At 37.9% G+C, this 24,951-nt stretch overlaps 2 protein-coding genes across 2 annotated transcripts in view; both read left to right on the top strand.

The window, feature by feature from the left end:
* Positions 1-10,947, top strand: part of LOC131819718 (phospholipid-transporting ATPase ABCA3-like) — a 136,409-nt gene extending 125,462 nt beyond the window's left edge. Inside the window, exons 27-32 of the mRNA XM_059155003.1 lie at positions 2,994-3,181; positions 3,794-3,964; positions 4,342-4,532; positions 9,409-9,482; positions 9,884-9,998; positions 10,675-10,947. Of these exons, the coding sequence (XP_059010986.1) occupies positions 2,994-3,181; positions 3,794-3,964; positions 4,342-4,532; positions 9,409-9,482; positions 9,884-9,998; positions 10,675-10,697 (762 nt within the window). The 3' untranslated portion in view covers positions 10,698-10,947. The remainder of the gene's footprint in view (positions 1-2,993; positions 3,182-3,793; positions 3,965-4,341; positions 4,533-9,408; positions 9,483-9,883; positions 9,999-10,674) is intronic.
* A 1,877-nt stretch (positions 10,948-12,824) lies between these two features.
* Positions 12,825-24,951, top strand: part of LOC131819762 (phospholipid-transporting ATPase ABCA3-like) — a 187,998-nt gene continuing 175,871 nt past the window's right edge. The window contains exons 1-3 of the mRNA XM_059155049.1: positions 12,825-12,920; positions 20,214-20,326; positions 20,882-21,134. Of these exons, the coding sequence (XP_059011032.1) occupies positions 20,267-20,326; positions 20,882-21,134 (313 nt within the window). The 5' untranslated portion in view covers positions 12,825-12,920; positions 20,214-20,266. The remainder of the gene's footprint in view (positions 12,921-20,213; positions 20,327-20,881; positions 21,135-24,951) is intronic.

Below are 24,951 nucleotides of genomic sequence, written 5' to 3'. Positions count from 1 at the left end.
CTATTTCACCCACTACCTACCACCTCCTCTATGATAACCATCAATTTGTCCTCTATAGTTAAGAGTCTGTTTCTTGGGTTGTCTCTCTCTCTTTTCACTTTTGTTTGTTTCCTTGTTTCTTAAGTTCTGCATATGGAATGAAATCATGTCGTATTTTTCTTTCTCTGACATTTCACTTTGCTTGATACTCTCTAGATCCATCCAGTGGTTACAAATGGCAAGTTTTCATTCTTTTTTATGCCTGAGTAATATTCCATTGTATATCTATGTATATACTGCTTCTTCTTTATTCATTCATCAATCAATGTACAGTTAGTCTGCCTCTATAATTTGGCTATTATAAATAATGCTACAATAAACACTGGGGTGCATTTATCCATCTGAATTGTGGTTTTCTGTCTTTGGGGTAAATTTCCAATAGTGGAATTACTAGACCATAGGGTAGTTCTATTTTTAATTTTTTGAGGAAACTCTACTTTTTTCCACAGTGGCTGTTCCAGTTTTCATTCTCACCAACAATGCAGGAGGGTTTTCCTCTCTCCACACCCTCAGCAACACCTGTTGTTTCTTGTGTGTCTGATTTTAACCATTCTGACATGTGTGAGATGGTATCTCCGTATAGTTTTGATTTGCATTTCCCTGTTGATGAGTGATGTTAAGCATCTTTTCATGTGTCTGTTGGCCATCTGGATGTCTTCTTTAGAGAAATTTCTGCTCATGTCTTCTGCCCATTTTTAAATTGGATTATTTGCTTTTCGGGTGAAGTTTAAACATATTTTGGATACTAACCCTTTACTGTATATGTCATTTCCAAATATCTTCTCCCATTCAGTAGCTTGTCTTTTATTTTTATTTTTTTTGTTGTTGTTTCCTTCACTGTGGAGAAGCATTCTATTTTAATATGGTCCCAATATTTAATTTTGCTTTGATTTTGTCTTGGGAGACATATCTAGAAAAATATTTCTATGGCCAAAGCAGAGAAATTACTACCTGTGTTCTCTCCGAGAATTTTTATGGTTTCAGATCTCACATTTAGGTCTTTAATCCATTTTGAGTTTATTTTTGTATGTGGTAAAAGAAAGTAGTCCAGTTTCATTCTTTTGTTGATGAGACTGGAGACTGTTTTTTTGTCACATTGCATATTTTTGTCTCTTTTGTCAAAGATTAATTGACCATATAATCATGGGTTTCTTTCTGGGCTTTCTATCCTTGTTCCATTTATCTGTGTGTCTGTTTTTTGTGCCAGTACCATACTGTTTTGATTACTACAGCCTTGTAGTACAACTTGAAATCTGGAATTGTGATACTTCCAGCTTCATTTTTTTTCATGAATATATGTTAAAGTATTAAAAATTTATTTAGGGGCGCCTGGGTGGCTCAGTGGGTTAAAGCCTCTGCCTTCGGCTCATGATCTCAGGGTTCTAGGATCGAGCCCCGCATCAGGCTCTCCACTCAGCAGGAAGCCTGCTTCCTCCTCTCTCTCTCTGCCTACCTGTGATCTCTGTCTGTCAAATAAATAAATAAAATCTTTAAAAAAATAAAAATAAAAATAAAAATTTATTTAAACATAATAAGCACAATCATTTGCACATCTGATCTGATAATTCCAACATCTGAAGTCACTTCAAATACGTTTCTCGTGAGTATCGTTTCTACCCATGGCATTCATGGTCTCTTTTTCTTTGTTAATTGAGTTATGGTTGTATGCAGCTCATTTACTTTCAAAAATTATATGGGAGAATAATTTTAAACCTTTAAAATAGAAAAAAGTGTTTCTTTTATGACCCAGCAGTTGCCCTACTGGGTATTTACTCCCAAAGATACAGATGTAGTGAAAAGAAGGAGCACATGCACCCCAATGTTCATAGCAGCAATGTCCGCAATAGCCAGACTGTGGAAAGAGCAGAGATGCCCTTCAACCAATGAATCGATAAAGATGTGGCCCTTATATACGATGGAATATTACTCAGCCATAAGAAAGGCTGAATATCCAACTTTTGCTTCAACATGGATAGGACTGGAGGAGATTATGCTAAGTGAAATAAGTCAGCCAAATTATCATATGGTTTCACCTATTTGTGGAACATAAGGAATGGCATGGAGGACATTAGGAGAAGGAAGGGAAAATGAAAGGGGGGAATTCAGATGGGGAGACAAACCATGAGAGACTAGGGACTCTAGGAAACAAACTGAGGGTTTTAGAGAAGAAGGGGGAGTGGAGATGAATTAGCTCAGTGATGGGTATTAAGGAGGGAGCACTAGGTGTTTTACAAAAACAATGGATCATGGAACACTACATCAAAAACTAATGCTGTACTATATGGTGACTAATGTAACATAATTTTTTAATAATGGGTTTGTTTTGATTTCTACCAAGAGATTAGGGGTATAAACAATCTGGGATTACTATTAATTAGTAAAATCTCAGAGGAAAAGTATGAACTTTAAGTATTTAGAATAATTTTAACTATTTTTAATTTTAATTAATTTTGATAAAATTATGTTATTTTTTATCTATGTGCATCTGAATGCAAATCCATAAAAGGATTAGTTATTGGCAAAACAATAGTCATTGCATTCTCCTGTTTGTGGAAGTGTGGAAAGTCTTTGCTTCTGGTTCAGCCTTACTATGAAACAAGATCTATACAGGGCTGTGCAGGTTGTGCAGTGCAAAAAACTTCAATGATGGCCATGTTCTTTAGAGTTTCTTATTACTGAGGGGAGAATCTTGTATTCTAATACTCCTCCAAATTCAGTACGCTCTGGGATTTTAACTTTTTCATTGCTAAGATCTTTAAAAATCAATTGAGGAAGCTGTTATTCCAACTTAATATAATAGGTCCAATAACCATCATTGTATAGACTTGAAGAATAAAAATTCTTGGTAGGACTCTTAGAGAAATGGTCTGGAAAACTGTGGTCTTCTATCTCATCCAGGGATGACCAGTGGAATAGATAACTTGGGTCCTTATTAAAGCAATTCTTGTAATCAGGTGAAGTCAAGAGTTGGCTATTGTCCTCAATATGATGCATTGTTGGAATACATGACTGGTCGGGAAATAATGATCATGTGTGCCAGATTATGGGGAGTATCTGAGCCCCAGATTCAGCTCTATGTGAATAGATGGTTGAGTTTAATGCAACTGGAAGCCCATGCTGACAAGCTTATCAGAACCTACAGGTGAGTCATTTCATTATGATGATCTTTGTGTTGCTGCCATTAATGCTGACATGCTTCCCTGTATTTCTGGTGTTTGAAATAAATGAGCACAGTTTCACTTAGGTCCCTCTATCACACAATTATCTAATGGTAAAACTATTTCACAAGTTGCTAGGTTTCAGATAATAGTAATAAGACATATCAATGTAGTTCCAAGTATTTCCTTTGCAGAGATGAAACTAAAAATCCTTATTCTATTTGAACTGTAGCCTCTAAATCTCAAAAGGGATTATATTATTCTTCCTAGTGTCCATATGGTTCTTTGTCTCACAAGAAAGTAGGAATATAGGCCCTTTGAATTATGGTAGATTTTTATACTTGGAAAATCATGGTACCCTAGGCACAGGTAAATAAATGCCCCTGACAGGGTACCTAAAATCAGTCACTCATCTACATTTCAAATGAAAATTAATTGATATGTACACCTGTACTGGGTTTGCTAACGTATTGAAGTGTAACTAATCAACATTGTGGAATTCCATATTACGTTTGTTGATATGTTTATGCTCTTTCCTATAAGGAACTAATTTATATAACCTCTCTTTCCCCTCTTCTCCTTCTATGACCATAAAGTGGAGGAACCAAACGTAGGCTGAGTACTGCTATTGCCCTAATGGGAAAGACCTCAGTCATTTTGCTGGATGAGCCATCAACGGGCATGGACCCTGTAGCCCGACACCTGCTCTGGAATGCTGTGACATGGACATATGAAAGTGGCAAAGCCATCATTATAACTTCCCATAGGTGTGGCTCATTTGGAGGCTTGATGAGGGTTGGCAAGTATTGTAGTGGCTATAAGTGAGAATTATTTGATGCTAGGAATATTGATAATAAATTTGCTTAGGTATGTGATTTTCTCCTTAATATTAGTGAATGGAATGACCAAAAATCCTCATTGAGTTAAAGAATTAAGAATGGGGAGAGAGCAGGAAGTTCAGGAGATGTGTTTGGGGATATGTACCCTACTACTAATTATTTTTAAAAATTTCACTTTTCAACTATGATCTTTATGATGAGCAAATTCCATTTCACACTGAAAAGAGAGTCATAAAATCCTGGCTCTGTTTGAACTACAGAATGTTCTCCAAAACAGAATTTTTTATGCTATTATGTTTTGATAGATTGGAGGAATGTGATGCCTTCTGTACCAGGCTGGCCATAATGGTGCAGGGAAAGTTTCTGTGCCTGGGTAGCCCTCAACATCTCAAAAACAAGTTTGGCAACATTTACATCCTGAAGGTCAAGGTCAAGATTGATGCACAGAAGGGTAAACTGGATGGTTTAAAGTATTTCATCACACTGACATTCCCCGGTAAATTAAATTGAACTAACTTTTATATAGATGTTTTAAAGCATGGGTTTTTCTGTTTCACCATCCATATGTTTTATGTCTCTAATAACTGTTTCTTATGGTTTATTGATATTTATTGATCTTCCATACTGAATTGGGAATCCTTCTGATAGTTTCTTAGCATAATAAGACAAAAGTTTCCCACACATACAAAAGTTCTCACTCAGCTCTTGTATCATTTTAATAAGGCAGCTTTGGATTCAAGCTGTCAATATAAATTACATCACTAAAGTCATGTTTTTTAATACAATTCCTAATTATTTTCACATATTACCCATGCAAAGTTTTAAGGCTTTTTTCCTCCACCTATGCATGTATCCCCAGTCTTTTGGTATCTCGGCCAGGATGTGGTATAGAAATGCAAACGAGAACCACTAAGCTTTTCTCTTCTCTCAAAACTAGTTCTGCTTCTGCTGCTAAATTCAACAAGCACCTCTCTGCCTACATGGCATAATACCAGAGATAGCAACTATTTTTTTTCTGCCCTTTCCCTCTCTTTCCAAACATAAAGCAGAAGCTTGGCAAAGATTTTAATGATGGTTTTTCATCTTTCCTTCCACTTTGTTAGGCTGAGCAAAATATCACAGAAGTTCCTATTGTATGTCAGGTTGAGGAGTTGTAAGTTTATCTTCCAAGCAATGGAAAATAGCATGATTGATTGCAGAGCAGGAATAGAGATCACAAAACAGATAAGAAATGAATGGAAGAGCAGAAGTGAAAAGCAGATATATGGGAAAATGATTACACCAGTGTTGGTCATAGTGATGGTGAGGTCCTATGACACCTGCAGATGGATGTGTCCATTACGAAGTTCAATACTCACTTAATGCATTCATTCAGCACGTATTTTTGAGTACTTATTCTATCAGACTTCTATTTCATGTGGTGTCTAAAGAAGCTGTGACGAAAAAACCCTCACGTATTGTGTGCTGTCCTAGCTCTGCTTGAAGGAAGGACACTAAACTCTGACCCAAGACCTTGAGGATGTGGACACAAGAGGTTTAATGAGAATGTGGGTTTGAGACACATTCTCAACTATAAGGTGGTTGTTGCCCTGTTCTTCCTTACATCATCCTGGAGCAAATACCTATTCAAATATGACAATCAAAAAGAAACCTGGCATGGAACCTACATGTAAATGTTGATTTTTAAAAAGAAGAAATAAATATTACAAGCAAAAGTCATCTAGAATGTTTACTTTAAAGAGGATTTGCCACTATAATCAGATATTTAGAATAAATTATTCTACATAATCCCAAGGAAATGGTGTGAGTTCTTTTTTTAAGATGCAAAGATGATTCTATTTCTACAACATGGAAGATTATATATTCTGAAAAGTACTGTTGGTAAAACAAAACTAAAAATTGATCAAAATTAAAACAAATACATTTTTAATACAATAATTGGCTTACAAAAAAAAGAGAGAACAAATTTTAACCTGCAAACAGAAAGGAATAAAAAAAGAAGAAACAAAACAAAGGAAAAAGTGAGCACTTAGAAAATGCTAATTGTGGAAGCAAATGCCATTGTAGCACTGGGATCACTCTGGATCCTCTTCAGTTGAGAAGCTTATGCTGAGACTGTCATGTAAAGGGGGACCCTCAAGTGGGCGGTCAGGGGCATCCTATGATTCCAAGCAGGAGCAAGCAGAGATCCTCTCTGGAGGAAAGGATCTGAAATTTAAGCTTTGAGTGTGGGGAGAAACAGAGGATGCAGGTATGAGAGAGTGCCAGAGGAAGATCTACACTGGGAGGCTTTATTACTTTATACATCCCAGAAGACTCTCAGAAGGAATCGGACTGGACTAAAGCTAAGAAAGATATTCTGTCCCACCTCACCTTCTACATAGGAAACTCCTTCTAAAGCTTTAAGAAAAGTAATTTCATTTAAATATAAATGACTGAAAAGATTATAAATTGTAAAAGATTATAATTGAATCCCACAGAAAAATATCATAAATAAAAGAGGATAAAAGAAAATACCTATAGACATTGAAAGAACAGCAGAGCTATAAGGCCACAAAGCAGATGAAACTATTATCTAATATTTCAACATAAGCCTAAAGAATTAAGGCAATGAATGGTATATAAGAAAATCCTAAATTCCAATTGAAAAGATAAAGAGATTAGATGGCTAGCCAACAGGGTGATATGCAGACATTGAAGAGGGTATTTTAAGTTAGACATTTCAGAAATACTTATCAAGAGCAAATAAACCACATAGAAAGCACAAGGGAAATGGAGATTGGAAAGGAGAAAAACAGAAAACCACTGAACAGAAACACAGGTGAGGTTTCAAAATAAAGTAAGCAAGAGGCAAGGCAAGGACAGTCCAACACAACAATGAAATTAGTCCAAAAGGAGAAAAGCAATGCCATAGATTAGAACACATACTAAAAAACAAACAACAAAAATACCTAAAAACTATCATTCAAGAAAATTTCCTAAGATGAGACAAACTTGTTTACTGAAAAGACAACCTGAAAAATACCAACACCACCAAGGAATTTTCCAATCTAACTGTTGTATTTTAATAAAAAAGTGGAATGACCTTTGGATCCCAGATTTAAAAAAACAAGGGGAAGAAGGAAAATTTATAAGGGAAAGAAAATTAGATTGATTTGAGGCTTTGTGACAAAACCTCTTATGCCAAGAAAAATGTAAGCCATAGTTTTCATATATAGCCAAAATGATGTTCAAGAATAAAATTCAAAAAGAGTTATAAACAGGTATTCAGGGGATATTACTCCTGATGGCTCTGCCTGAAGACTATGCAGACAAAAATTTCATGTCAACCGAGGAATGACTAGAGAGGTGTCTGCACAGGAACTATTGGTGAGCCCTGAATGTTTATTCCAGTATCTTAAAAAGATGGGACAATTTAACTTTAGAATGAAGTTAACCATTAGAACAAAATAAATACTCTATCACAAGTATAGCAGTAAGAAAAAGAACCAGCCACGAAGTGAAACACATACACACGCAGTCATATTTTGTATATTTACATTTGTATTTATATTTATGCATTTACCTGGTATATATGCATATATAACTTTACAAATTATATAGGAAGACTGTAACTAAATATATTGTTCCATTCAATATGCATAAATAGACTTAACTCCTGCATTAAATGAAAAGAAAAAAGTCAGCTTGGCTCACAGGCAAAATTCAGTTCTCTGGTAAGAAGTCAGCACTACCAAAAAACACAAATTAAAGAGGTTAAAATTTTAAAAATGGGTTTCATAATTCCCTTGCTATCCCATATTTGATCTTCAGCAATTTATTACATTTTTTATTTCAGCTTATGTTATCTAGTTGTGTCTGCCTTGTACAAGCAAATGCTATGGATCTGATCTTCTCTGTAGATGCCTGTCTCTACCCAGATATGGGTTAGTTATTTGCCCTGAGTTTGTCCTGTCAGGAAACTGAGGGGTTCAAGAAATGCAATAATTTGCAATATGTCCAGCTTTCTTGTACTAACAGTGGGAGTGACAGTCTTTCCAAGTCACTATATCTCACAGGTGAAACTGGACCAATTTTTTAAAAAGCAATGGCCCAATGATTCTACCTACAGCTATATTTTAGACACTTGCATCCACCTATAAAAAGAGATAAGTAAAATAATATTTAAGTCAGTAACATTCACAACAGTCAGACAGTAGCCTATGTCTATCAGTAGCCTAATGGAAAATAAATTGCAGAATATTCATATGCCAGATTACTATTTAGAGAAGAAAATGAATTATAGCTATATGCAACCGCATGAATGAATCTCACAAACACTGAATGAAAAAAGAAGAAAGTAAAGAAAATGTACTAGATGATTCCATTCACATAAAGGTCAAAGGTAGGAAAACTCTACCTCAGTTTTTAGAGGTATATGCATGGTAAAAACACCTTTGAAAAAAAAAAATGTCCACAATAACAATGAAGGTATTGGTAATTTTTTATCGGGAATTAGAGGCTGAGGAGTGGGACAAGGGTGAGTCTGGGTTACTATTACTTGGCCTAAATAGGGTGAATTCATGAGGGTTTGCTTTGAAAAATTCATTAAACTCCATGCTTCAAATTTTTCGCACACAAAAAAGAGTTTTATGGGATCATGGAGGCAATACATGCATTAAAATTCACATTAAGAAAATACACTCATCCTTACGAACATGTATTTTTTAAAACATTTTGACCCCAGTATCCAATTTGCAACAACCTACAAATCATGCACTGATAAGTGTAAACACATTTATTTGTTTCAATTAGAAGTGCTTACCACCCTCTCCCCTTTTGTTCCACCAGTGGGTTCTTATTCCCAGCGAACAAAACCAGAACCCACAGCCTGACTTTGGTGACTCCCATGTATGATTTCCTCTTTCACAGGGCATGTAATAATGAAAAAGCAACGAGGCCTTGTCCTGCTCTCCTCCCCAGCAAGCACACCGCACATGCATACGTAGCCACACAACCAGAGTGAAAATCTGGCCAGTTCATATTCTCAGCACTATGTTCAGGAATAAAGTCTTTCTAATGTTAGAATTTTAGAAGGCTCAGAGTTTTTACATAGGGTTATCAGAGCTGACAATTTTATTGTGCCGGAAAGCCTGCGCTCAATAATTGCTATGAACTCCACATAATAAGACTATTTCACCAGGAATAAATCCAAAAGTAATTAACCATGCCATATATATCAAAGAGAGCAGGTTATTTGACCATGTTCCTTTTTGTATTAACAATGTCTATTCATCCCTCTATTGTGAATAATTAAGCTAATGTAACAATATTTTGGAAATTTAAAATGATACATGCAAGATTATTCATCTATCCTGTCTTTCATTTCTTAGATAGTGTATTAAAGCAGGAGAATCAAGGGATCCTTACCTACTATATTCCCAGCAAGGACAAGAGCTGGGGAAAGGTAATGTAGAAACCATGACCTTCGAACATTACATACTAAGAAAGCACCAATGATTGGGGGGGGGGGGTATTTGATATCCAAGTATGTGTAATGGGAGCCTGACCTTGTATGAGGAGCAGAAAAGTAACGTAAAGTATGTTATTTTCCAAAAGTCCCTAGAGTTTAATTGATTTGTTCCTTAAATCCCATTGTTAGTCTATGTCCATTAAGAGAATGGGGACAGAACTGCTTCCTTCGAGATTCTCAATTATGTTTTCTACATTTTCTTGTCTCCCCCTTTTGTCCTCCAACATTAACTTGACAGGACTTGGAGGAAGTGCGGGAGAGGCTTATCTGGGTTGGGCACTGGAAGGGAGGACTATAATGGTAACTGCACTTTTTTATTGCTGTTGTTACTAAAGGTGTTTGGTATTTTGGAGGATGCTAAAGAACAATTCAATTTAGAAGACTATTCCATCAGTCAGATAACACTGGAACAAATCTTCCTGGCCTTTGCTAGCCCAGAGAACACAGAAGGTGATTATAAAGAAAAGGTACCATGAGATTCACTCCCAACCAGTTACACTTAGGTCTTTCCCAGACTCTCCATCTACACATGGACACACAGATGGGCATCACTATGTGTGGGCATATCTTGATAGAAGTATATTTACATAATAAAGACTCCCTTTCCCCCAAAGAACATATGTCACTCTTCTGTAGATTTACATAAGTGGCCTGTGCATACAGCACATCCTAATCTAAAGACATTTGTCGAAATTCCTGTTCATTTTCCTAGCAATATAAAAGAGCGTCATTAATCAGGGTAGGGAAAGGACCTATTCCTGAGCATTCTGAATGTTTAAACAGAAACATTTAGAAATGGCGGTGCTGTCAGATGGGACAGCTTGAAAAGCACGAGGATGATGGGTCAGTACTCGAGTTATGGCTAAGAGAAGCATTAAGCCTGTATCCGATCATCTTTCCCATGACTGCACACATAATTTTATACCAAAAAGGATCTAATTAAAATCAATATCAAAGTTTAAGGGGTAGGGTAAGTTGGGTTTTTATTTCCAAAACTCAAACCAAGATTCTTCATTTGTAAGAGAATCTTTGTACCAAGACATTTAGTGTGCCAAGAACAGAAAGCAAAACAGTGCTCTAAAAACAGTGTGTTTTCTTCCCTATTCTCATCCCACTTCTGATTAAGAGGGAAAGAAGAAGAAGAAATGAAGAGGGAGAAGAAGAAATGAGAGGGAGACAGAGAGCTCTTCCTCAAATCTTGTTTGGGCACATAGAGTCCCCCCATAAGCCACATGAGAACTCTCATCACACTCAAGATTCCTGGGCAGATGAGCAGATGAGTAGGGATGACTGTTGTCCAGTTGCAAGACAGAAGGAGTCCATGAAGCTACTCTATTTTGAGATGGTTTGTTTAAGGTTTCTAGATTCTCATTTGGATTTTGTGAGCAATAAAATAATACCCAGAAGCTATTCTGTGTTTTATTGTTTTTAGGTATAACTCTTTATGGGTTCCACTCCCATACATGCCATACATTACCAGTGATTTCAGTAATTGCAAAATTTGTTTACAAGGCTTGCCACCTTTAAAAGGGGAGAAAGAACTCATTTGATTAAGTTATTACTTGCATCTGGTCTCACAGCTGGGATCAATAATGACTCTTTTTAATACTCCTTTAATGTGGTACTCTCTTTCCCTGTCCCTCCCTATCTTACAATCCACCTCTTATCTTCCAGCAAGAAACAAACAAAAAATTGTAGGCCTGTTCCTCTACTAAGCACTTAGCATGCATTGCATCATTTAGTCCTACTACAAACCTCTGAAATAAGTAGTGCAGCTATTATTATCCTCACTGTACATGGAAGACACAGAGGGGTGAAGGATTCATCCAGGGTCACCCAGCAAGCAAGCAGGAATATCTCTTAAGAGCCTGGAAACCACACAGCAATTTGAACAGGGCGTTCTCTTTCTCTATACCTCCTTATAGCTACTTCAGAGGTTTGTAGTAGGATTAAATGATGCAGTGCTTCCAAAGTGCTTAGTAGAATTCCAAAAACAGTGAAGAATACACTATGGCTGGGCGCCTGGGTGGCTCAGTGGGTTAAAGCCTCTGCCTTCCGTTAGGGTCATGGTCCCAGGGTCTTGGGATCCAGCCCCGCATCTGGCTCTCTGCTCAGCGGGAAGCCTGCTTCCTCCTCTCTCTGCCTGCTTGTGATCTCTGTCAAATAAATCTTAAATAAAAAAGAAAAAAAAAAAAAAGAATACACTATGGCTGAGGGAAAATACTCAAGGAAGAAAGAAACTTGGAAGAAGACTCCTACCTAAGGCTGGGATGCAGACCTTGGAAAAGGTAAAGTTGGTGGGAAGTTCCTTGGCCTTGGGTTCAAGGCTTTTCCACACCTGCGGAGCAAGCAGGAAGTGCCCCCATGGGGCACAGGCTGCCTAGGCCGGCCAACAGGGAACTGGCTGGACCTAGCAAGCAGGGAACTTTTCTGTGGTTGTTGACCGGCTGGTAGTAGGAAGGGGCACCTGCGAGAGGCACTGAGTATCCACTGTTAATGAGGGTGGGCCTGTAGGGTAAATGCTGCGAAATGTCCTCCACACCTGCTGCTGACAGCAGCGAGGTGATAGCAAGAAGAATCAGAGAAAACACCTGAACTTGGAACAGCAGCCCTTGGTCCTGCAGGGTCCCTCCAGCACCCGCTCCCAACAAAGCTTAACCTGATCCTTCAAGAGCCCAGCTCCATTTAGCGCTGAGGCCGGAACCCGATACCTGGTCTAGTAGGGAAGAGATCTGCCCAGAGTTCAGAACCTGGGCTTCCAACCATCAAGCTACAGTGGAGATGCCTGTTGGCGGGGAGGATGCGCCAAGAGAAGCGGCCATCAACGCCTTGTCGCAGCATGAGAAAGGTGGGGGGCTGAGGCCCACTGAGTGGCTGGTGGGTCAGGGCAGGGCGCGCAGAGGACGCAGTGGGGAGCGGGGGGTCTCCACGCGCGGAGCATGCACGGGCAAAGGCGGCGCATGCCACCCGGGCGAGGCGAGTGGCGACGTGCCTCAGATCGGGTCGCTCTGCATCTGGGCTTTGCGGGCCCCTGTGCCAGCACCTCCGCAAGTTTTCTGTTGATGCCCACAACCTTGAGTAAGAGTTTAGTGAGGCCTCGCTCTCTGAGGGGTCCCGGGAAGGGTCCGGGTGCGCACGTGGGAGAGGGAGACCGGCTGGAAAGGCGGTGAAGCCCGAGTGCGCAAGGGCTGCAGAGAGTCAGGGGCGGGGTGGGGACTGGGCAAGTGCGCGCATGCGCGAGGAAGGGACACGCTCAAGCTGCCCGTGGCAGGGCGGTTGGGGCAGGCGTTGTGAGGAGGCTTGGCGCCGGTGACGCGAGTTCCTCTGAGGTGGAGGTGGAGGTGTGGCCTTGGCGGTTTTGAGCCCTGACGGGTGAGTGTGGGACCTGCCTACCCCTCTGTCTTCTCCCCACATTCCCTCGGGGAGGCGGAAGGTGCTCCTGAGACGGCCCCTGGAGGCCGACCTGGCGACCCCACTCTGAGCGCAGGGCCCGAAAGTGTGGCAACACCCCAAACCCCCCAAATACACTGGAACCCTCCACAACCCTCTGGACTCCCCTCCGAAATGATCCCCAAATCCCCTTGCATGTAGTATACATAATATTTATACATAATATTACCTTATACCTCACTGTCGAATGTCAGGGGCCGCCACACCCAGTGCCGACCCTCCACCCCGTTTTGCTTTTCCCTCCCTGGACCTCACTCCCATCCTTTCCCTCTCCAGGTCCCCCTGCATTGGAGAATGTACCCAGGGCTCCCCAGTGGGGAAGAAAGTGTCCTTCCCCTCAAAAACACCAAAACAAGCACAGGAAGTGAAAGCCACTTCTCTGGATCCCGAAACACACAGAGAAGCTAACCAGAGCAAATTAAACAAAATTTGCATTTTGGCTGTGCCAAGTATTTGAAAGCCAGGGCTCTGGAGGCACATGTTGTGGGTCTAGCTAGGCCTGGGGAATCCCAAATTATTTGCTGTGTGACTGTCCAGTCAGCTGGGGCTGCTGTAACAGAGTACTGCAGGCTGGGTGACTTGAACACAACCAGTGTACTACTGACAGTTCTGGAAACTGGGAAGTGTGTGATTAACGCTCCACGCAGATTCAGTGTGTGGTGAGAGCCTGCTTTCTGGTTCAGACAGGCATCTTCTCACTGTGTCCTTCACATGGCGGAGGGAGCAAGGGAGCTCTCGGGCGTGTGTCATAAGGGCACTAATGCCATTCATCAGGGCTCCATCCTCATGACCTAATCACACGCCACGTGTCCCTGATGGTGATACCATCACACTGGGGTTAGAATTTCAACAAACCAATTTGGGGAGAAGGGGAAGACAGACATTCAGATTATAGCAATGACCTAATAATGTAAATTAGGTATCATTGTCTAAAAGAAACTGGATACCACTTGTACCCATCTCTGAGGGTAATTTGAATTATTTCAACTGATAGAACCTAGTAAATGTTCCGTAGGTAGAGGAAGGGTATGGAAGTTAAGTGCTGCAGGAAGCTCAAGTGTCTTAGTTCTCCTCTGCCAAAGTGGAAATTGCATTGAAATAAGGTTGACCAGTAGAACACATTGAGTAGCTTCCTGAAGTTTGTTCCTGTGGTTCTCTGTGATTAGGCCGTGTGTGTTTTTTATTGGTGCCTGTTAGAAGCTAGCTCCTACACTCCTATAGAGACTGGAAAGGGGTGCTGTCTTCCGGCAGGATTACATTACATTACAAAGGATGACTCCCAGGTCCTTCAGAGAGTGAGTTTGGGGTGGTGAAACAGGTAAGAGGCTCCTTAAAAGAGTTGCGTATGTTTTAGACAGAGAAAGGATGTATAATTAAAGGTTTTCTAAAGGGGATACCCAGAGAAAAGGGTGATCAGAACTTACAGCCAGGGAGAGTCGTATATATGGTATTAGTCCAGCTCAGAGGAACATCCAGGCCATCTTGGTCACCTCATTTTATGCAAAGTAGGCAGAAGATTTAAAAGGAAAGATACTTTTGTTTTAGCAGAATTAAGAAAGCTGTTGTGTTTCATTCAGAACAGCTCAGTGCTTTTTAGAAAATAAAATGAAGTATAGTGAGTATATGTCTCATTCTAAGAATTTAGGACTGTAAGGAATATAATGGCTTAATTTTCAGTAACTCCATTTAATTGTTTTTTTAGAGACCACACATCAGTAGGTTGCCTTAAAACTTTTTAGACACACCAGCTTCTCTTCTCCTTCCCACTCCAGGGTTGCATCCAAGTTTGGGGTGGACAGGAGTGGGTGTGCATTTAGTATTTAAGGCCAGATTATTATAGATGAACTGGTTCCTAGCCTGGCTCTTGTGGAGTCAGACTTCCTCTGCCTGAAGATTCTCCCAGATCTGTTCCTCGGGATAGTAAAGAAGGTGGGATGACAGGGTATTAAGAAGCTTTGCTTTTCCTCTTTGTGCATAATTTCAAATCATTTGTGTTACCCTAGAAAGGGTAATTGGAAAGAACTAGATTTTGTCCTTTTAGGCTTAGGTGTTCCTCTCTCTTTTTGAGACCGGAAAAAAAAATTTTTTTTTTTTTTGAACGGGGGATGGGACACTAAAATTGTATGAAGTTGGAAACTTACAGTTAATATTTTGAAATATTACCCACTATAAGAGCAAGTGAAAGAAGTTCTTGGGTCAATCAGTACATCGGGTAGTTCTTCAGATTTATAACTCCCAACATCTGAAGAAACGATTAGAAAAATGGTACATGTGCATTGTAGAGAACTCAAGTTCTTACAGACATAACAAATTGTAGAATGTGTTAATCTATATTTCACTCTTGAGAGACAAATAATGTCAACAAATTAGAATATATTCTGCCATTTTTCTTCTCTCTACATAAAATAATATATATGTATATCTTTACAAAAAAGTATTTATATCAAATAGAATGTTTTTCATCTTTTCCCCCTTCACAATATATTATCCTCCCATTATCCTCACAGTTTTTATCCTCCTCTTTGAAACAGATAAATAGAATTTTACTGAAGGGATTGCCATTATTTATGTAATTCTATCTGTGTACATTTTATCTTACTAATTCCAGTGTTCTGGTGAATGATGACCTTTCTGTATGAATCTTTTGTTTTGCTTTAAACCCCTTTATTGTTAATGTAGCAGACACCTACTAAGTGTCTTTTATCTACCACTGAGGGGTAATATTTACCCTTATGTGAAGCCCTACCTTTTAATGAAAAATTCAAGAATAGCATAATTGCACAGTTAGAAGACTGTATGAATTATAAATTGATGTTATGCCATTGTCATGTAAACAAAACACCTGCCATGCCATTTTGAATAAGGTTAGTCTTGTATTAATTGAGGTGTTCAGGATTGCAGTCTTTAAATAAATAATGGGCAATGTACTAGGCTTCATGTTGTTTGGGACCCAAAGGAAAATGACACTAGCCCCACTATAGGGCTGTCAAAGGTGTCTTGTCACAATCTTAATGCTGAAGATTGTTTTTTAGCCTCCGCGCTTAGTATATAGGAGCTGTAATGATATTAAAATTTTTTTCACTTGAAGTATAATTTACATAATATGGAATGCCCAGGTTTTGAGTGACAGTTTGATCAGTTTTGAAAAATGTATACCTCTGTGAAGACACAGACCATTTGTATCACAACAGAGAATATCCTCCTGCCCCTTTGTTTTCAACCACCACTCACCCTGGACACCCTAACCCTTGATAGGATTTTGCCTCTTCATGAATGCAATCATGTGGGATGTACGTTTTGTGCCTGGCTCTTTCTTCTTATGCCCTTTCTCACATCCTCCCATACTTAGAGTACTGCTCTGTTTTATGTCTCTGTAATTTTGTATGACTTGTATTCTAGATAGGAGATCTTTATCAGATACATGTATTATAAACATTTTATTAATTATAAACATTTTCTTTTTCTGGCTTGCCTTTTAGTTTTCTTAGCAGTGTCTTTTGAACAGTAAAAGTTTATTTTTTTTTATTACTTACGTCCAGTTTATTTTTCTTTTGTGTCCTAAGTCAGAAATCTTCACATATCAGATTTTGAGGATTTTCTCCTGTTTTCTTTTTAAAGCTTTAATTTTTAGGCTTTTAATATAGATCTGTGATATATTTTGGATTCATTTTTATGTGTGGTATGAGGTAAGATCAGTGCTCATTTTTTTTCCCATACACATACCCAGTTGTCCTAGCACCATTTTTTGAAGTCTTTTCTTTACCTGTTGAATTTCCTTGGTAATTTGTAGAAAATATTTGACCACAGTTATGTGGATCATAAATATCTGATTGTATTTCTGGACCCTTATCTGTGTTGTTGGTCTGTTTCTATCTCTTCACCAATACCACACTATTTTTTTTTTTTCTATTTTTTGGTGCTTATTTCGCCCTTCCATTTTAGAGAGATTAGCCCTTTGCCTATAAGTTGCTAGTTTTCTCAGTTTGTCATTTGTTTCTTTAATTTACTCATGTTAACCGCACAAGATGTACTTTTTAAACATGTTATTTTATGAAACTTGTATTGCTAGTGGATTTTACTTCGTGGAGTCTTTTCCCACTCCCACGTTTTATCTGTTTCCAAATGACCATTTATTCCAGCAACATTTTTTTTAAAAAATACATCTTTTACCCAGTGAATTCAATGTTACCTACAACATATCCTGAGTTTCTGTATGTACTTTGGTTTATTTCCAGACTTTGTATTTTGTTCAATTTCTCTGGCTTACGATTAATGTACTAGTACCACTTTTTTTTTTTTTTTTTTTTTTTTTTAAACTAGGCTCCACAGGAGCCCAGTGCAGGGCTTAAACTCAGGACCTTGAGATCAAGACCTGAGCTGAGATCAAGCATCAGATGCTTAACCACCTGTGCTACCCGGTTGCCCCTACCACCCATTTTTTTTGTTAAGATTATTTATTTATTTATTGACAGAGAAATCACAAGAAGGCAGATGTAGGCAGAGAGACAGGCAGATAGAGAGGGAGAAGCAGGCTCCCTGCTGAGCAGAGTGCCTGATATGGGGCTCCATCCCAGGACCCTGGGATCATGACCTGAGCCGAAGGCAGAGGCTTAACCTACTGAGCTACGTAGGCATCCCAGCTATCACCCATTTTTAAGTGTAGAGACTTTATAGTATGTTTTAGCATCTGGTAGAGCTAAAGTTCACCTTATTAATCTTATTTTTCAGTATTTTCCTAGCTGTTCTTTATTACCTTTCCAAATAACTTTAGAATGAAAGGATACTTACTGGTTATTATTTTCATTGGGATAACATTAAATATATGTGGACTTTGGAGAAAAATGACATATTTATGATTTTGGATCATCCTATTGAAAAACAAGGAATATTTTTCTAACTGTTCAAATCTGTTTCTGAGTTTTACAAGAGGGCTTTATTTATTTTTAAAGATTTTATTTATTTATTTGAGAGAGAGACAGAGAGAGATCAGAGCATAGAGGGAGAGTGAGAGGGAGCAGCAGGCTCCCCACTGGACAGACAGACTGACATGGGGCTCAGTCCCAGGACCTGAGATTGTGTCCTGAGCTGAAGGCAGATGCTTAACCGAATAAGTCACCCAGACACCCCTATAAGAGGCCTTTAAAGTTTTCTTCATATAAACCTGCAGCATTTTTTATTACATTTATTTATAAGATTTTTGTCTTTTTGTTGCCATTATAAACTAGAGTATTCTCTTTATGTCTTGTAATGAGTTTTTTGTTTATAAGTTCTGTGTATATGAAAGTTACTGGTTTTTATGTTATATATGTCACTATAAATAAGTAAAGTTTTATATCCTATGAAAATTCAAAAGATTGAATTTTTTTTTAATTTAAGTTTTAGTTAACATACAATGCAAAATTGGTCTCAGGAGTAGAATTCAGTGAATCATCGCTTTTATACAACACCCAGTGATCATCACAAGTGTACTCTTTAATACCCATCACCCTTCTAGCCCATTCCCACCTACCAACCCTTAGTTTGTTCTCTATCTTTAAGAGCCCCTTATGGTTTATTCCCCCCCCCCACTGTCTACTTCCCATATGTCCATCTGTTTTCTTTCTCTGACTGACTTATTTCACTTAGCATAATACTTTGGAGTTCCATCCACATCATTATAAATGGCAAAATTTCATTCTGTTTGATGACCGAATAATATTCCATTGTATATTTATACCATATCTTCTTTATCCATTCTTCAGTTGATGGACATGTGGACTCTCTCCATCACTTGGCTATTATTGATAATGCTGCTATAAAGATCAGGGTGCATGTATACCTTCAAATCTTTATTTTTCTGTCCTTAAGAAGATTAAATTTTTTATTTTTCACATTGGTTTTCTTGGGTCAAGCAATTATATCTGCAGGTAGAGATAGTTTTACTCTTGTTTTGTCTGATTTCATTGTCTAAAATCCTAATACATTGTTAACCTGTAGTGGGAATAGTAGCCATCATTATTTTTTCTAAAGTGGGGTATATACATTTTACTGTATTAGGACATATTCATGAATTGCTATTAGTTTTTAAGTGATTTTAATCAGGAACAGAAGTTCAATTTTGTCAGAGGCCTTTTAAAGAAGGTAATTATAAGGTCTTTCTAAGAAGGTAATTATAAGACTTTTCCATGTGAGATATATTAACATTGTGAGTTCCACAATAGATTTTCTAATAGTGAACCATCTTTTTTTTCCTGGAATAATGCCACTTGCTTATAGTATAATTTTTTTAATACTTGGATTATATTTGGTAATATTTAGAATATCTCATTGATATATAAGTGGAATTATGTTGTTTCTTTTGGGGGAGTTGGGTTTGCTTCCTAAAAATAACTTGATTGTTTCACTTCTATGCTCTTGAAAGCTTAAGTAGTGTTGGAATTATCTGATTATCAAAGGTTTGACAGAATTTCCCTATGCTTTGATGGAGCACTTCTTAGATAATCTTTCTGTTTCTTCACTGAAAATTCATATATTTTATATCTCCATGAGGATAATTTTGGTATAAAAATTGAGGTTCCAGATGACTGTATAAGCTTCTTTCTGTGAGATATCATTGAGCTCTGGCAAGGACAAAGGAGTGCATAAGAATTGTGGTCTCCCTGCTTACATTCCCTAGGTCCACGTACTTAGCCTCTAAGTGTGTGAAACCTTATGTCTGTCCCTCAGATTGAAACTCTAGACTAAGTAAATAGGCCTGTTTCACAGGAAAACTGAGCTTGTTTTGCAGTCTCCTGTCAATGCAGTGCCCTGGCAATGGTGGTCTGCCAAGAATTATCTTTCCACTTGTTACAGTCCCATGAATTTAGATTTTTTTGGTATTACAAGTATTTATATTAGTGTATTCATGGATATTTTCCTTATTGCATGTACATATGTGTTTTATTTGGCTAAATATATCATTGTGAGACCATTCATGCCATCATTCTGTGAAAGAATTAGGATTCAGCCCTCATACCTTCAGGCATATAACCATTTGGAGAAATGGAACCACATCTTATATTTGAAATGTATTAGAAGTTCATTAGATACCAAGTAAACAAATATAAAAATGAAAACAGGTGGACTTTCTTTATTTCCAATATGTAGTTATTCCTGCTATCAATATTTGAGGCCGATTAAGAAGAACATTAGGAGAAAGAAGTAATTCTGTTATTTGCTTGATGTTCACATTATTAGGTGACTTAATATTATAAAACCTTTCCTCTACCCCTGGAGGTGAATTGTAGAGAATGGATTTGTTGACATTCAACCAATTTGCAGTGCTCCTCTGGAAAAATTTTACCTTAAAGGTGAGTAAAGGCTGTGTAAAATGTTAATAAATGGCCATTTGTTGCAGTTCAGGGTTGTGTGTATATGTGTGTATACATACTTTTGAAAAAATCAGTTCCAGAGCTCTAAGGTAGCTCTTCCAAATGTATAAAACTGAGTTAATCAGTAGAATAGTATGGCCTATAAGGAAGTTGGGAACAGGGGGCGCCTGGGTGGCTCAGTGGGTTAAACCTCTGCCTTCGGCTCAGGTCATGATCTCAGGGTCCTGGGATTGAGCCCTGCATTGAGGGGTTGGGTAGTCTCTGCTCAGTGGGGAGCCTGCTTCCCTCTCCCCCTCTGCCTGCCTCTCTGTCTACTTGTGATTTCTCTGTCAAATAAATAAAATCTTTATTAAAAAAAAAAAAAGAAAGAAAGAAAGTTGGGAGGGATGGAGGTGAAGGTGCAACAAGACAGTCTGGGAAGTACTTGGCTGTTCCAGAGTAAAACCGTCAGGAGTTTAATATCATAGAACTATTCATTTGCATTGAATGTGTGTCCTTAAATTAATTAACACCATCTTTTTGTTTCTCTTCTAGAGGAGGCAGTTCTTTACTTTAACATTGGAAATCTTAACAGCACTGGTGTTCCCAGTGATGATTTTGGTATTCCGTACACACATTGCTATAAAAGTTGTTGGACCTTATAGTTATACTCCTCAGCCCGTCAATTCTTTGCCTTCTTTCCTCAAAAATCCTGAAGAATGGGAATTGACTTATGTGCCTTCTAATATTGATGTGATACAGGAGATCATTGAGAATGTAAAGAGGAATCTGAACACCAGTATAAAAGGTTAGAAATTAAGGTTTTCTGTAACACTTACAAAATTGTTTTTCAGTGGAGATAAAGCAGTGTTTTTAAAAAAAGAATAAAATTAAAGGAGTCACAATTTTCAATTTTAATTTCCCAATTTTAAATTCCCAGTTTTGAAACTTGCAATGTAACTATAAAGATAGTGTGGTATTGGTGGAGGGATAGACACATAGATAAATGAAACAATATAGGCACACCACAGGTTCAGTTTCAGACCACTGTAGTAAAGCTAGTCAAATGAATTTTTTCATTTCCCAGTGCATATAAAAGTTATGTTTTCACTATACTGTAGTCTGTTAAGTATGCAGTCACATTATGTCTAAAAAAGCAACTCATACCTGAACTTAAAAATACTTTATTGCTAAAAAATACTACCATCTGAGCTTTCATTAAGTCATAGTCACTGATCACATATCACCATACAAATATAATAATGATGAATAAGTTTGAAATATTGCAAGAATTACCAAAATGTGACATATAGATGAAATGAGTTAATGCTATTGGAAAATGGTATCACTAGACTTGCTTGACTCAGAGTTGCCACAGACCTTCAATTTTTAAAAAACACAGTATCTGCAAAGTGCAATAAAACAAGTTATACCTGTAGAGAATACAGAGATAGAACTACACAAATATGCCAAAATACTGTTTACAATAGTGGAAGGGTAAGTTTTTCAACAAATAGTGCTAAACAATTATACATCAGTAGCCAAAACAATGAAACCTCACATCAAAATGGATCACAGGTCTAAAAGAACCTACATCACAGATCTAAAAAAATACATCAAAATGGATCACAGATATTAAAGTAAACTGAGAGACACCTGGGTCGCTCAGTCAGTTAAGCATCTGACTTCAGCTCAGGTCATGATTCCAGGGTCCTGGGATGGAACCCCATGTCAGGCCCTCTGCTTAGCTGGGATTCTGCTTCTCCCTCTCCCTCTGCCTGCTGCACTGCTTGCTTTTGCTCTCTCTCTCTCTGTCAAATAAATATATAAAATCTTTAAAAAAATAAAAATAAAAAAATAAAAGTAAAATGATAAAACATTTAGGAGAGAACAGACAATCTTTGTAACTTCATAGTTAGTTGAAGGATTCTTACACACCATTCATGAAAGAAAAAAATGAAAAATTGGACTTATGATATATTATTATTTGCTCTTGGGTTTAAAAAATGCATGCATAATTTTTCACAATCAACTTAAAACATTTTACTACTTTATTTTCACATCTACACAAGTGAAAGCTATACCAGAAAATGTTGTGATTTATGAACATATTTCAAAGAACTTAAGAAAACTATTTACCCAGATATTTACCATAGCTCTTGTTTGTAGCCTCATTCTTTTTTTTTTTTTATTATGTTCAGTTAGCTACCATATAGTACATCGTTAGTTTTTGATGTAATCTTCAGTGATTCATCAGTTGCATATAACACCCAGTGCTTACTACAGCACATGCCCTCCTTAATATCCATCACCCAGTGACCCCATCCTTCAATCCCCACCCCTCTGAAACCTTCATTTTGTTTCCAAGAGTCCATACTCTCTCATGGTTTGTCTCCCTCTCTGATTTCCCTCCTCCAGTTTTCCCTCCCTTCACCTATAGTCTTCAGTGCTATTTATGTTCCACATATGAGTGAAACCATATGTTAATTGTCTTTCTCTGCTTGACTTATTTTACTTACCATAATCCCCTCCAGTTCCATCCATATTGGTGCAAATGGTTGGTATTCATCCTTTCTGATGGCTGAGTAATATTCCATTGTATATATGGACCACATCTTCTTCATCCATTCATCTGTTGAAGGACATCTTGGCTCCTTCCACAGTTTGGCTATTGTGGACATTGCTGCTATGAACAGTGGGATGCATGTGCTCCTTCTTTTCACTACATCTGCATCTTTGAGGTAAATACCCAGTAGTGCGATTGCTGGGTCATAGGGTAGCTCTATTTTGAATATCCTGAGGAACCTCCATACTGTTTTCTAGAGTGGCTGTACCAGCTTGCATTCCCACCAACAGTGTAAGAGTGTTCACCTTTCTCCACGTCTTTGCCAACACTTGTTTCCTGTCTTGTTACTTTTTGCCATTCTAACTGGTGTAAGGTGGTATCTCAATGTGGTTTTGATTTGAATTTCCCTGATGGTTAGTGATGTTGAACACTTAATTTTTTTTCTGTTAGCCATTTGTATGTCTTCTTTGGAGAAGTGTCTGTTCATTCTTCTGCCCATTTTTTGACTGGATTATTTCTTTTTTATGGGTGTTGAGTTTGAGAAGTTCTTTATAGATCTTGGAAACTGGCCCTTTGTCTGTAGTGTCATTTGCAAATATCTTCTCCCATTCTGTGGTTTCCCTCTTAGTTTTGTTGACTGTTTCCTTTGCTGTGCAGAAGCTTTTCATATTGATGAAGTCAATATAAAAGTTCATTTTTGGGGCACCTGGATGGCTCAGTCATTAAGTGTCTACCTGTGCCTCAGGTCATGATCCCAGAGTCCTGGGATCGAGCCCCACATTGGGCTCCCTGCTCCGTGGGAAGCCTGCTTCTCCCTCTCCCATTCCCCCTGCTTGTTTTCCCTCTCTGACTGTCTCTTTCTTTGTCAAAAAATAAAAACTTTTTTTAAAAAGTTCATTTTTGCTTTTGTTTCCTTTGCCTTTGGAGACATATCATGAAAGAAGTTGCTGTGGCCAATTTCAAAGAGTACTGCCTATGTTCTCCTCTAGGATTTTGATGGATTCCTGTCTCACAGTGAGGTCTTTCCTCCATTTAGAGTTTATCCTTATGTATGATGTAAGAGAATGGTCCAGTTTCATTCTTCTGTATGAGCTGTCCAGTTTTCCCACATGATTTATTGAAGAAACAGTCTTTTTTCCATTGGATATTTTTTCCTGATTTGTCGAAAGATTAGTTGGCCATAGAGTTGAGGGTCCATTTCTTGAGTCTCTATTCTGTTCCATTGATCTATGTGTCTTTTTTTGTGCCACTACCATGCTGTCTTGATGATCAGAGCTTTGTAATATGGCATAAAATCAAGCAGAGTGATGCCCCCAGCTTTGTTTTTGAATTTCCAAGTTCCAGGTTTCTTCTATCATTTTTCTTCTTTCTAAAGAATTTTAACAGTTTTTTAGAACAGGTCTTCTGACAATGAGTTCCCTTTGTTTCCCTTCATCTAAGAATGTCTTTAATTCATCTTCATTCCTAAAGATTATTTCATTTGGTATAAAATTTGGGGTTGACAGTCCTCTCAACATATTTAAAAAGCATTTTTCAGTTTCTTCTGACGTCATTGGTTTTTGAGAAGAATCCTTGTTTTCTTGTAGGTGATGTATCATTTCTCTCTGGCTGCTTTCAAGATATTTTCTGTCCTTACTTATCAAAACTATGATTATGATATGTCTAAGTGTGGATTCTTTTGGTTTATTCTGTTCGGGGTTTACTGAGCATTTTGAATCTGTAAGTTTCTGTCTTTCACCAAAGTTGGAGAGTTTTCAACAATTATTTCTGAAAGTCATATTGTCCCACAAATAAATCTGGAATTTAAGTAAAAACTTTTTAAAAAGGATATAGAAAAAAAATTAAAAACATGGCTGCATTAAAACATAAAAATCTAGTCATCAAAAGAAAATCTTATCACCACAAAAAAACTGAAAGGAAAGCCACAAACTGGAGAAATATACCTAGATTCACTTAACCCAACTCCACCACCTTTTGGTTCACATTATCCACAATCCACCACCTTTTGGTAGGTAGGTACAGAGACTTGAATTCAGGGAGACAGAGCTGTGGATACCAT

Source organism: Mustela lutreola, chromosome 17 (assembly GCF_030435805.1).
Source record: "Mustela lutreola isolate mMusLut2 chromosome 17, mMusLut2.pri, whole genome shotgun sequence".
NCBI lineage: Eukaryota > Metazoa > Chordata > Mammalia > Carnivora > Mustelidae > Mustela > Mustela lutreola.
The sequence above is the reverse complement of the archived record's forward strand: the minus strand, read 5'-3'. Positions and strand labels throughout refer to the sequence as shown.